The sequence below is a fragment of the Bos indicus x Bos taurus genome, chromosome 8 (assembly GCF_003369695.1).
Source record: "Bos indicus x Bos taurus breed Angus x Brahman F1 hybrid chromosome 8, Bos_hybrid_MaternalHap_v2.0, whole genome shotgun sequence".
In the NCBI taxonomy this organism is placed as follows: Eukaryota; Metazoa; Chordata; class Mammalia; order Artiodactyla; family Bovidae; genus Bos; species Bos indicus x Bos taurus.
In genome coordinates this window covers 30,875,777-30,889,644 of record NC_040083.1, presented here as the reverse complement: position 1 = coordinate 30,889,644, position 13,868 = coordinate 30,875,777, and the positions used below count along the sequence as shown (strand labels likewise).

Below are 13,868 nucleotides of genomic sequence, written 5' to 3'. Positions count from 1 at the left end.
GAATCAAAGCAAGATGTGCACAATTAGTTATAAACACCTAACGGAGAATTTCACAGGTTTGAAACCTCTCTCTAGTCCAACACCACTAAGACAAGAATTTAAAATACTCCTTTCTAGTCACACTAAGGAATGCTTCCCAGCCCTCCAAAAAAATTTTAGGTCAGGAACCTGGCTTTAATGAAAGAAGTACTAGGAACAGGATGTGTAATTTTTACACTTGTATAAATGTCATATGCATATGCATGTTTATATCTGGTATTTAGTTTTATACTTTATTAACATAGCACTGGCTCCTCTACCAGCCCATAAGGTTCTCAGGAGCAAGAACCATGTATTCACCCAACAAAGTTGGCCTCTAGTGGTCCCTAATGGTAAATCAATAATGTTAACAAACACGTATTCATAGAAAACAGGAACATTCCCTCTTTTGGAAGCTTCTGTACTCTTAATCCGTAAGTGAACCAATGTATGTGACTTTCATATTATTAATATCTAATGAAATAATATAACTGTTACACCATTAAAAGGAAGCTAAAATAACTGATCTATGAATACTGAAAACAGTTAAAGTATGCTTAGAGATACTCAAGTATGTATTTAGAGCAAACAAGTGCTTTAATAACTTTTGGTATGATGTAAAGATTAAATTTACATGTTGACATAATACACTCCTAACTGAATTTCTGCCACAAATCCAACATTTTTCAGGTATATAATGGTTTGCTTTTCTTCTCATTTTGAACTGTGAGAACTACTGAAGTTGAAAACAAAATGTTAAGTTTTCCAAAATATAATGAACAAAGAATACAGTAAGACTTCAGAATGTTTTGAAAAGCAAAAATAAGACATTTAAGATTTTGAAAGAAAGCTTGATAAGCCAGTGCACTACTAACCAGAGCCAAGTCAGCCCTGAAGAGGGCTTTATCAGCCAGCCCTTCCTCCTCGCAGGAATGTGGCGGGTAGAGAAAGGAATCCTCCTTAGCAGAAACATAACCCTCTTCTGGGGACAGCTGCAGGGAGAATGAAGCTCAGTGTTTGAGGATGAGTTCATGAAAAAGAGGAGGAACAGGAAAAAGGGAGGGAAGGGAAAGCAGAGGAGAGGGGAGAAAAAAAGTAAAGTGGGGAGGAAAAATTGGAAAGTTTTCAAATAATGTTTTCAAGTTATAAAGTCATCATAAACAAACAACTTTAACATAAATGATGAGCAAGAAATATAATAAATATTCATGTTGAACAGTTTTATATTTTAAGACACAGTAAGAATGTTTATCCCAATACCAACATCATCTGTTAGATGAGAATCCCTTTCTACAAATTTTTTCACCCTTCTTACAAAGATTATCAAAATCAACAATTTTTTACATTATAATAATCTTCTGGTCACTTCTGGTCACCTACCAAATACTCAAGTTAAACAATGACTTCTGAATACAGAAATAAGGCGACTTTTAGGTGTTAAGATATAGAAGATTTTGCAGAAAAAGAAAACATTAAAAAGAAGGACCAATATCTCTCTGTCATTCCTTACTAGAATATTACTTTAAAGAATGTAATTTCTCTGACAAGGATAGTTAGTGAACTCTCAACGGAGTCTCTTAATTTAGTATGGCTCAAAATACAACCATCACCACCAACTCTGTATGTATACAATATACTTATACTGCACTCCTGATTATTTTAAAAAATGTTAATTTCTTTGACAAGGACCTTTAGTAAACTCTCAATGAAGTCTCTTAATTTAGCATGGCTTAAAATACACCACCAACTCTGTATGTATACGATACACTTATATTGCACTCTTGAGGAGTCAAATTATAACCATGATCACAGTGATGGAAAACCTAGCATTCTTCTTACAATATCAGGAAAAAACAGGCTAAAACATTTAGATTGTCTTGCCTACATCACCCTGTATCACCAATATGTGCAAAAGTATTTCAGAGAAAGAAAATCCTTATCTTCTATGCCCATACATATGAGCTTAATTTTTAGTAAAACTGACTTCATATAAATGAGATTTATCACAATTGCAATGCATATTCAATTTGAAATACTAAATACTCATATGAAAGAAACTTATTTTGGAACTAGCTAGGGAAAAAAAAAAAGATTGCTTCAGAGTTAAGTGGCACTTAATTTTTCCTTAAGGGAAGTAAAACACGTGTATTGATCATGTTTGGCATTTTCTTTGTGTAACAGAAAGACCATAACCAAATGTATGGTCAATATTAATAAATATGTAGAGTCCCATAATGCACTATCTTCATTCTTACACTCTTCATACTGAACCCTTGTTCTGATTCCTACAATCCTGGTTTAATTTAAGGTTTGCTTAATATTCCCTTTCTTCTTCCCTTTCTTCCTGTTTTCATAAATACATTTTCACAGCTTACCAAAATCTGTTATGGAATGAAAAGCAGAGCATAAAAAATCTACTCAATATTTTAAATACATCAACAAGCTTACAATCTAAATAAACTCTTTGACGTCAACAGACTTTTATTCGATGTTTATGCAAATATATCTATGTGTCTATGTTTATTTAAGAGAAAATATTATTTGTCTTTTCTACTTAAAATATATTTATACACTGAGAAAAAACACAAATATTGAGACTGTCTCTAATATTTCATTGCAATTCAATGATAAGTGCTACGTTGCAATCACTGTACCAAATAATCATACTGACATTACGTAGCATGAATTTATTAGTTGTTTTTATATTGCAGTAATTAATAACATGAATGCTATTCCCTCCCAGGAGGAGAACTACAGGCTGATGTACCTAAATTAGAAAGTTCAATTTCTTGCTCTGCAGTAATTATACAACAAATATTTTGAAGTCAACAGAATACCGGGATGTAATCCACTCTGACAGAGATTCTATTTCTTCCACTATAACTGAAGATTCCACTGTTAGCTCTTGTTATTAATTTCTCTAATACGTCAACTTATTGGTATAGATATTTTAAAGGCTATTTCTTTGAAAACATTTCTTTGTATATTGATCATGACCTTATTTTTGAATTAAAAAAAGCTAAAAGTGAACCACAGAACATTAACTTTTAAATTTACTTCTGAACTTCCTGGCTGTTTCTTTCCTTTATCCTTTAAAAAAAAAATTACTCAAAACTAAATTTTTACACTCATGAAGCCAATAACCATGCTGATGAAAAGTATCAAAAGTCATGATTCAATCATGAAAATACCTGAAGCAAAAAGGCTGAAAGTCACTTTTATTTGTAAATAAAAAGAAATCAATAAAATCTGAATTCTTACAGGCAAAGGCTTGGCAACTCCTATTCTCACAGTTCCTGATGGTGCACCCTTCAGGGCCTGGACAGCTTCTTCGAGACTGCTGTTTTCCAAGTTAACATCATTGACAAACATGAGTCGATCTCCAGGGAGAAGTCGTCCATCCTTTTCAGCAATTCCACCAGGCACCAAAGAACGAATGACGATCACAGTGCTTGCTGGATCGACTGGATCCTGAAAGGACGAGAAAGCAAAGAGCAGGCAACTCCTCTCTACACTTAAAAATGTTATTACAGGTTGCACTCTCTGCATTGTAATGGATGGGTAAATTTTTCAAAGTGTCTTTTACAAATTCCATACAACAATTCCAGTGAATTGTCTGGGTGAAGGCAATCTCCATTTTGAAGAGTGTAGGAAGAGTCCACCCTAAACAATGGCATCCCCACTTTCAATGGTTCCCAAGTAGATGTTTTAAATTTTATAGGTAAATTTAAAAGTGTGACTTCAGCTATTGATAAACTGTCCAACTTTATAACTATCATCTGAGATGAATGAATTATTAACAGCGGCATTTACTGACAGGCTGTTACTATTGTGGAACATTAGTAGATATGAGTGTTCTGAGGAAAGGGCTTGTTTTAGGAATGAAGAAATACAGAAGGAGGCCATATCATAATTGATAATGCAGTTTTCTGATACACAGCAACCTTAATATTAGAATAAGACTCCAGAACCACGCCTGAGAAAGAATACAACTCTCTGGAGTCATCTGAGACAGCCTTCCAGCTCAGTATTAATTAATGAGGAGCAGCAGCTGCACCTCATCACCCAGCAGTAGCATCCCCTCAGTAACTCGGCACCGAGCGCAGCACGAGGATGCTGCTACACCTGACCTGACCTAATTTAAGATTATTCATCAAGTTTGGTCAAATAATATGAGAATTTACAATATATCCAAAATGATATATCTATCATTCACTTCAGACAAAAAAAGTATTGATAGTTTCTGTCTTACCAAATATGGTTCAAATATGAACCATCCATTAAGAGCAAGGAAATAAAAACAATTTAGATATATTCCCCAAAGAAACAGGAAAACTGTATTTCTATGATATTCCTAAAAAGTATTCTGCATAGTCTTCAAATTTCCAAGAGCTGAAATATAAAAGAGCTCAAAAATCTCAATGTCAAAAAAAATGCTTTATAATAATCATCTTATTATAAATTATTATTCTGAAAGATTAGAAACAAGACACATATTTGATGACTCTAAAGTATTACCTACTTTTGCTCTGCCAGTAACAATATGCATTTAGCATCTGTTATCTTTTTTTAAAAAAATTTGTTAGAAGTAGGATATATTTACCTGGTAATCTAAAATGCTAAAACCAAGTCCTTGGCTCCCTTTCTCCAGCTCTATGTTCTGAATATCGGCTTCCCACATAGCCAAAGGTCCTTGAACTTCCTCTGCATTCCGACCCACATCAGTCATTGTCAGCACAGGATCCTCTGTCTCCGAGGACCCGATGAACTCACCTAGATCTATGTGAGGCTGGATAAACAGACCAGACAGCTCTTATTTCAGATGTACTAGATCTGCAGATGTACATACCAACACTATGAGGAAAAGGGAGATTCCCAGCATCTGTCCAGAATATAGCATTCACATATGAGCAGCAACAGTTTACCAAGAAATCTTTATGAATTAAGGTAGCAACTTAGAAATAACCTAACTTGTAATAGGCACTTAAAATGTATGTTTCAAAGAGCTTCCATAAAAATATATAGTGATTCTATCTTAGCAGCATAATATTGTCTAATTTTCACCTTTTTTCATCAGTGTCTGAATCACATCTGTTGTTAGAAAAAGAAATGTAAAGCTATTATTGATATTAAAGAAAAAGAATGCTTATGATAAATTAGAACAATTCAAGAGGAAATGGCTGTATGTATAAGTTCTACACACTGAGCAAACAAGGTTTCTAAAATCCTATGAGTTGTGCACGTGATTATTTCATTAATAAATTAACAAGCACAGTGGCAAGACGATACTTGACACACTGGCCTTAGCTTGAAGACTTCCTCTATTATTTTTATTTTATCTGTGTTGCCTTGAGCTGCATTCTTAACCTGGGCTTCACAGTTACCCGTCTCAAAGAATTTTTGTGGATTAAGTAAGGTAATATTTAAAAAGCACTTGGCACAAAAATAGGGGTTCAAACATTAGCATCTTTTAGTCAAATAAATTACAGGGAATCTAGATTAATTCAGTTTTGTATATCTCTTGAAGACACTAGATAGGAAAAACATGTTTTTGATGATGAAATGTTACTTTAAATGTTATCTTTGCTTTTTTAACAATTACTGTACAGTAGGACCATGGATGCAAATCTGTCCACCTGGTTTATTGTAATAATTCCATTTATATCACATAAAATATATCTGGACACGTATGGTGCTAGACTGATTTCTACAGAATTTGGCATTATGTTTCTTATTTTCCCCTATTCTTAAGGCGAAGAAACCCAGCGCAGGGGAAGGCCCATCGTACTGGAAACTGGGACAGCGACAACTGAACTCAGCAGAAAGCTCACGCGGCCCAGTCTCAGATTCCAGAAGACCTCCGGTTAAGGTTAGAGGTCCTCGCTCCTATGGCTGTAGGGACCTTTACAATCTCTCATTTCTTGTTTCCTCGAACCTCCCGAGAACAGGCGGGCGGCAGGGGCACAACTGAGGGACTCTGGAGAGCCTACTCCGCAGCATGTCCCAAAGGTGCTATCTGCTGAGCCCCAGTAGCTGTTACCCAAGCCGGTGGGGGTTCTTCTGTCCTTTCTCTTCTCTGTGCCAAGGATCAGGCCAATGAAACTGTGAGCACCGGTCAGATATTTAGCAAATCTTCCGGTGGGCTATGAAGGGGATTCCTTGGCACGTTTTTCCCACTGCTTTTTCCTCCTGTCCTTCAGCTCTCTCCCGGGACTCAAGCTCGGCCAAAACGAATGAAACTCAGGCTCTGATGTCTCATTGCAAAAATTCATTGAGAGACAAAGTGATAAGAGGTGGATTTATTAGGATCCAGAGAGAAGCCACTCTTCAGGGTGTGAACCACTGCCGAGGGCAAGGGCTAGGGCCAGGGCCATGGAATTAGGCCTGGCTAGGTTTTATGAGGACCTCCCTGGTGGCTCAGACAGTAAAGTGTCTGTCTACGATGCGGGAGACCCGGGTTCGATCCCTCGGTTGGGAAGATCCCTTGGAGAAGGAAATGGCAATCCACTCCAGTACTATTGCCTGGAAAATCCCATGGACAGAGGAGCCTGGTAGGCTACAGTCCATGGGGTCGCAAAGAGTCGGGCACGACTGAGCGACTTCACGTTCACGTTTATTCTTATCACCCAAAGTATCTTTGACTAGATATGTACTATATATTCACTACTTTCATATTTCAATTTTCCCTCTGTTAAGGGGGACAAGTGTCTATTTCATAGGAATACTATAAATAAATTATAGAAGCACCTATTTTGCAATAATACCTAACGACTGACACTTTACCTCAAGAAAAGTGAGATTCAGAAAGATGAAGTGACTTGCCCATGGTCACAGAGAGAGTAAGGGTCAAGCCTGATTCAAACCTATGTCTATCTGACTCCAAGATCTATCCTATACGCCACAGGATTTGTGAGGAAATCAGTACCAAGTAAGAGAAAAAAAGGCTTAAAGATTTTTAAATGCCATATAGCCTTCCCATTATACATTCAGATTAGTCTCCTGTATCTGCGTGTCTGATACCTTTTCTGTTAGTTCAATGTCACATAAGTCCAGGCTCTCCAACTCTGACGGGGCAGTAGGTGGTACCGTTCGACGACAGCACACCATTGTCACCTCTATAGGCAGCTCTTTTAAAATAGTCACCACATCCTGGTGATTCTCCCCAAGTAGAGTTATGCCATTCACCTGTGCAAAAAGAAAAGTTGACCAAGAAAGAACACTTCCTAACACTTCAAAGCAATTTTTTATGACATTAATATAAATTGTACTCAAGGGATGATCATAGCTATACTATGCTCAGAACTATGGCCGGATCTGTAGTAGTGTTGCCTAAAATAATTTACATGCAACACTACACTCTTATTGGAACTAGACTTTCTAAAGTAGTCACAGAAAGATCACTAGCTTTCACCCATGTTTCATATGCCTGTGTAATAGTTTGGAAAGGGAGAATTAATAAAATTATTCCCAAAGAATAAAGCTTGTTTTAACATGATATATTACCATTAAATGAAAAAATTCAAGATAAAAAATGGCATGTATTTTATTATATACTAATACCTTTTAAAAGTAGGATAAATTAATAAGTTCAAATTTCATACATATTCATTAAAAATATCTGGAAGATTGCATAGAACCAATAATAAGCAGTTACACCTAATGAAGGGTTGGGACAGAAAAAAAACACTTCTCACTGGAGAATATTTTTGTCTTATATGTGATTATGAAATGTGAATATATTACCTATTCTAAAATTTGAATGTTTAAAAAAATGTAAAGACAGTTTTTATATTCTTTGGACCTAAAACAAACAAAAACCATGCATGGAATTAGGTCTGATGATCAATGTACATACAGATTGGAAATTTCTGCTCTGTGTAAAGTTTTACTTGTGTATCTCTCTCAAGTACCCTTTGGAGGAGGAACTTAAAATAAGAACTTAATTGTTTACCACATTAAGCATCCCACAGCCTTTTCAGAATTTTATTTACGAAGGGGAAGATGGAATAGCTTGCTTACTTCCAACAGCTCATCTCCACTGAAAAGCTTCCCACTGTGTCCAACAGGACCTTCTGGGAGGACAGATCGAATAAAATGATGGCCTACTGTTGCTTCCAGACTTATTCCCAACCCACTGTTCTCACTGAACTTGCTCACATGAGCCACCTGAAAGGAGAAATATCATCACGATTTTTAATATTCATTTTTTTTCTTTTTCTGTATATGTATTTTATGTTCACCCCCCAGAAGGTCAAATTTCTCACAAAACCTTCAAAAACCTTATTTTAAAGCTGCAAACCTTTAACATTTTGCCTAGGAAAGAGTACTGATGTCTATTAGTTCCCTGAACCAACACAAACCAAGAGGAAGCAGCCAGGTGCAAGTTTCCAAGACACTCTGTGTTATGGAAGATGCTAATACCAGATGGAGGGTAGTCAGAGGACCACTGATAAAACCAGAAGCCTGAGCTCAAACCACACACAGAGAGACACACCCTTACCACCTTCCATGTGCTAGGACTACACTAATCCCATTACACAGATTATCTCACTTACTTTTCATAAATAGGTACAATGTCTATCCCTGCTTCCAAACTTACAAAAATGAGGTTCTGAGAGGTCAGTTTCAATAGTCACACAGCTAACAAAAGCGCTTTGAACCTCAGCAGTCTGAACTCATGGCCCAGGCTCTGGACCGCACACTGTATCAAGGGGACAACACTTGTCTTTAAAAGTGAATCAAAGCTTAAAACGGGAGAGTAAACTTTTTATTTTCTACTGTTACTCTAAATAACGAAGAACATTAGGAAATCACTATTTTTACAGACAGTGCAATCACTATAATATTAAAATCAGAAAGTATACTAAAGACGATCTGCTTTATCCCCTTTATAGTTAAGGGAACTGAGCGATAGAGAGACTGAGAAAAATACTGTTTAATTATAAAAGATCTTTTTCAAATCTTAATGATAATGAGCACAGAGTTAATACTGGAAGCTGCATTATCTGAGTTTTAAATCTGTTGTTGACAAAATCCTTCAATTCCTTATTTAGGTTATCACTTCCTCCATGCAGCCATCCATGTCCCCAAATACATCTATCAATGCTTCTCTCTACTACCCCACTCCTCCTATTACTTCAATTGTGCAGTGTAACTACATAGGAAGCAACTGTAAATCCAGACCTGTCATATTTTCCTGTGTTTGATAAGGGCCTATAAACAGCTTAGCCCTTTCTGACTTATAATAAATTTTCAACCTTGATACATTACTGGAAGTGCCACCAAAATAACATGTAGACAAAGGGCAGTTGAAAGTCCACTCTCCATTCTGACCTCTGTGAGGAGTGGCTAGTGAAAGCGTCCTCTTACCACTCAAGAATGACCCAAAGGAGTGCAGTCTCAGCTGTGCGTGCCAGCCATGTTAACCCCACCCCACAGAGGAGCCTCCCGACTTTCGTTTCATGCTAAACTAACCATAATTAAGCTGGACTTTGTTGTATTCTTTCTTGACTCAATTTAAAATGGTAGTCACAGCTGTACTTACTCAAATCTTATTTGATACAAATTGATTAAAAAAACACTTTGTAATGAGGATTAAAAGAACACTGAGAATACTGCTTGACACAAAGTACTCAGTAAGTGTTATTTTTATTAATATTATATGTAATTATCTCTTGGGTTTTATCACCTTTAATCTAGAGCTACTTGAACATCATAAGCAATACCAAAATTTTTACCTAACCAAGTACTTTATTGTTCCTTTTGAAATTCCTGAAATTTGCTGGTACATACCTAAAGATTCATAATCAATGTCCACTTCATTAAAACACTTTTTAGAATAGCAGATTACAATAGGTATGCAAGTCATTACATAAACATGAAATGGTTCACTATGGCCTAAGTAAAATGAAAAAAGCATGCAGACTAAAAACCCTCAAGAAGAGTAAGAGCATAAGAATGATAAAGAGTAAATAGGAAAAAGTTCTTTTTACAATTCTGTACTAAGTCATGATGATTTTTGTTTTATTTTCAAGTAAATTCTGTCATTCTATACAGATTATTTCCATAAATGCCAGGAATGAGAATCAGAAAAACTCTTCATTTTACCTATATAATATACACTACAACCAGAAATAGTGATGAATTATAAGTTCTAAAACTTCCATTCCATGTACTTTAGCACCTTGGTTATTTACTATCCAACTTTCTCCAATTTGAATTTTTTAATATCTGAATAAGCACATATAGGTCTTTGAAAAAAACCCTGGTGTTTGCAACTTCTCTAGGACTATTTACAATAGACATCTTTGACTATTTATAATAGTCACCTTTATTACTGTCAGAAACTCCCCGCTCAAATACAGTTCACAAGTTAGGAAGTTGGGGAGGGGAAGCTAACGTACCACAATTTCATAATTAATCCCCATAATCCTTTGCCACTTGGTCAGTAGGGCAGCTTCCTGTTGTTGAGCATCTTCTATTTCTTCTCTCTCAGCTGACACTAATGGAAGAGTAGACACAATTAGTGACATACTACAAAAATCTCCATGTTTCAATATTCTGTACCAGAGACACAGGATGAGAACCTGTCTGTCATACTGTTAGGTAGGAAGTTAGGCATAAGCAATGAGGGTGGCCCGGCTGAAAAGGATGCAAGCTGATCTCTAAAGCCCATCCTAGACACACCCAGGGGAGCTCACAAATATGCTACAAAATAACCACAGATTTGTCCAACTCCGGCACATGCGCCCAAGGCACACTAACCACAGGGGCTCCTCCAGGAAACCTTGAGGTAGCTAGGAAGGAGCCCACTAAGGGTCCATAAATCCTCTACACACACACACACACACATCTGACAAAAGACTGAATTATGGGAAGGCGTAAACAACATATCCTGCTGTTATATAACTTGCAGTTGTCAACAGGCTTTGAGAGGGTGCCCATTTGCATTCACTTTCACTAACCAGTGGTGAGTACAAGCCCTATTTTGCATTTTGCACAGGGCATAACCAAAAGGAGGAGACAGAAAGTATAAAAAGGGGGACACCAAGAGGACTCAGGAGGAGGATGACAACTCCTTTGGAGTCGGCCTGCTCCCATGTCTGTCTGATAAAAGATCTGTCTGCTTGAGCTGAACTGAGCTGTAACTGTCTGTTGTTCTAAACCCTTCAGTCCGTCATACCAAATTTTTGTTGAAATGACACAAGAACTGAGGAAGAACCGACATAACAATAATAAGTTTGACTCTTCTCCTAATATATGATTTACTCTTATTTCTCTACTCATTTTAACAATTCGCTTTAGAACTGTATATTCCAACACTATTCTCTTTTAAGAGATATCTTTTAGGTCTTAACTGTATTTCAATTAAAGTATCCATATATTATCTAACTTTTATTTGAAAGAATAAGGACTCTAAGTAGCTCTAGGATTCACTTGATGGCCCTCTAGTGCCTATTAAAACACTATGCTGCCTTCTATGTTAATCTCTTTCATTTTCATTTGGTTCTACACAGTACAGAAGGGAACATGCTATGACTCAGAAAAAAACAAACAAAAGAAATTAACAAATAATATATGCAACTCCATGTACTCCATGTACAATGAGAAAATATAAATAAAAAATAAGAAACAAATGGGAAATGTAGATTAAATTAAATCCCTATAATAGGAATCATACTAATTGGTTGAAAAAAAAAGGAAAGTGAAATCTATTTTGTGAAGAAAGTCACAAAATAATTATGTAAACAATACTGAATTAAAACAAAATAAACTGGTTGAGGATAATTTTCAAGTCATAGTCAAGGATTTCCTATGCCATCATATTTCTCACTCATAAATGCTGTCTTTTAAAAAAATCTTTACAAGGCACTACTCCCTAAATTAGATTTTCAACATCACTTTTAGCATTCAATTCTCAAATTTAAAGAGTATTCTAAAGTTCAGATGTCTCATTAACTGCCTGCTTGTTAGTGGAATGAATGGGCTTTCACTCCAGGCCTATTCAGGTTTTTTATGCTTTAAATTAATAATATTCAGCTTTCTCCTTGAGAAACTAGAAATAGTAAACTATGTATTTCTTTAAAAATCTGGAGACTAGCTGCCCAAAATAAGTATTTTTCTCTTCAAAAGCATATTCAGTGCTGAGAGGATACATGTGCAGGAGTGAACACAAATTATAGGAAACCTTTCAACCTGATGAGAGTTAAAAACAGGAGGGTCAGTTCAGTCCCACCTCCTCCCATAACCCATTTCTCTGATTCTGCAGTGGTTATGCAAGTGAGCAGTGATTCAAGGAGGGTGAGATTCTGAATAAAGAAAGTAGGAATCTGTAAGCTAATAATAAAAGATTTGTATTCATTCAATCAATCTACAGTCACAAAAACCCTCCATGTTCCCCCTTCCCCAAATGCCCCAAGATGAGATTCCAGGCATACTTAAAAAAACCTGAAAGTCCAATTCTGCTGTTACTGAAAAGTCAAATGACTTGCCCAGGTTCACACAATGAGTTGAATTTCTGTGGAAGAGGCAACGATATCATATCCCTTGTCTGAGGACCAGCACTTGAGTAGAGGCACTAGAATCATTTAGATATTTTTTTCCTTTATTTTAAAAAGATTGTGGGACTCCTGATCCCAAGTCTAGACCCTCTCACTCTCAACGCACATCACCGAAGTAAAACAGACAGTTGAGCCTTTAAGGCCCTCCACTACACTCACTCCATCTACTATCTCGAGTTTCATGCTTTGAAACATTTTTTATCCTTTTCCAGAAACTGTGGTGCTAGAGAAGACTCTTGAGAGTACCTTGGACAGCAACGAGTCAATCCTAAAGGAAATTAACCCTGAATATTCATTGGAAGGACTGATGCTGAAGCTCCAATACTTTGACCACCTGATGCAAAGGGCCAACTCATTGGAAAAGACCCTAATGCTGGGAAAGATTGGGGGCAGGATGATAAAGAGGCAACAGAGGATGAGATGGTTGGATGGCATCGACTCAATGGACATGAGTTTGAGCAAACTACAAGAGATAGTGAAGGACAGGGAAACTGGCGTGCTACAGTCTATGTGGTCACAGAGTCGGACATGAAAGAGCGACTAAACAACAAAGTTCTTGTGATATTCACTTTATCCTAAATAATTCCTACACTTACTAGTGTAAAAATTGCAGACTGTGATTAACACCTGAGAATCCTACTCACTCTTGGGATATCACTGTGAAAACAAATATTCACTTAAACCAAAAAAGTTAAATCACAATTTTCAGCAAGAAAAATACTTAACAATGAAGGAGCAAATATTTTAATGAACTGCAGTGCTTTGATGTAACTATTTAGTGAAGGGCAGAACTCCCATAAGGAAATCTGTCTTGGGCTTCATTCAGTGGATTTAGTATGCCAAACACCTAAAGCAATATGACAGGTAAAGGAAGCATGGACCACCCAGCCCAGAAAGATGGCAGCAACATGTTGACATAATTATGTGTAACAATGCTGCCTTAAAATTTCTTTAAGCAGTGTGAAAAAAATTTGGAGAAAAAGCCTGCAAAATAGTCATACTTTCATTTAAGAGTTTATACTTTAAAGATTCATTTTTTATGTTTATTTTTTAAATGCTTTAACCCTTTACTGTTGCTTGTTCAGTAAGAGACATATTGGTTCTATCTTAAGAAATAAGGGGAATGAAATAAAACCATGTAGGTAACAGAATGATTTCTAAAGGTTCTAGTTTTTAAAAAACGAAGACTGATTCAGCAAGAAAATCGGCCAGTTATAAATAAACAATTTTAAACAACTAGAGCACTTAATCACATCTCTAAACAAGGATATAACACTCTTTTTTGAAAGC

General features: G+C 36.3%; 1 protein-coding gene across 12 annotated transcripts in view; it reads right to left on the bottom strand.

Moving 5' to 3' along the window:
- The window catches only part of MPDZ (multiple PDZ domain crumbs cell polarity complex component), a 175,244-nt gene that overhangs the window by 86,909 nt on the left and 74,467 nt on the right, over nt 1–13,868 (bottom strand). For all 12 annotated transcript variants that reach the window (XM_027549240.1, XM_027549242.1, XM_027549247.1 and 9 more), the window contains 6 exons: nt 10,422–10,519; nt 8,038–8,184; nt 7,039–7,203; nt 4,622–4,807; nt 3,280–3,489; nt 894–1,010 (listed from right to left, as the gene is read on the bottom strand). In XM_027549240.1, the coding sequence (XP_027405041.1) occupies nt 894–1,010; nt 3,280–3,489; nt 4,622–4,807; nt 7,039–7,203; nt 8,038–8,184; nt 10,422–10,519 (923 nt within the window). The remainder of the gene's footprint in view (nt 1–893; nt 1,011–3,279; nt 3,490–4,621; nt 4,808–7,038; nt 7,204–8,037; nt 8,185–10,421; nt 10,520–13,868) is intronic.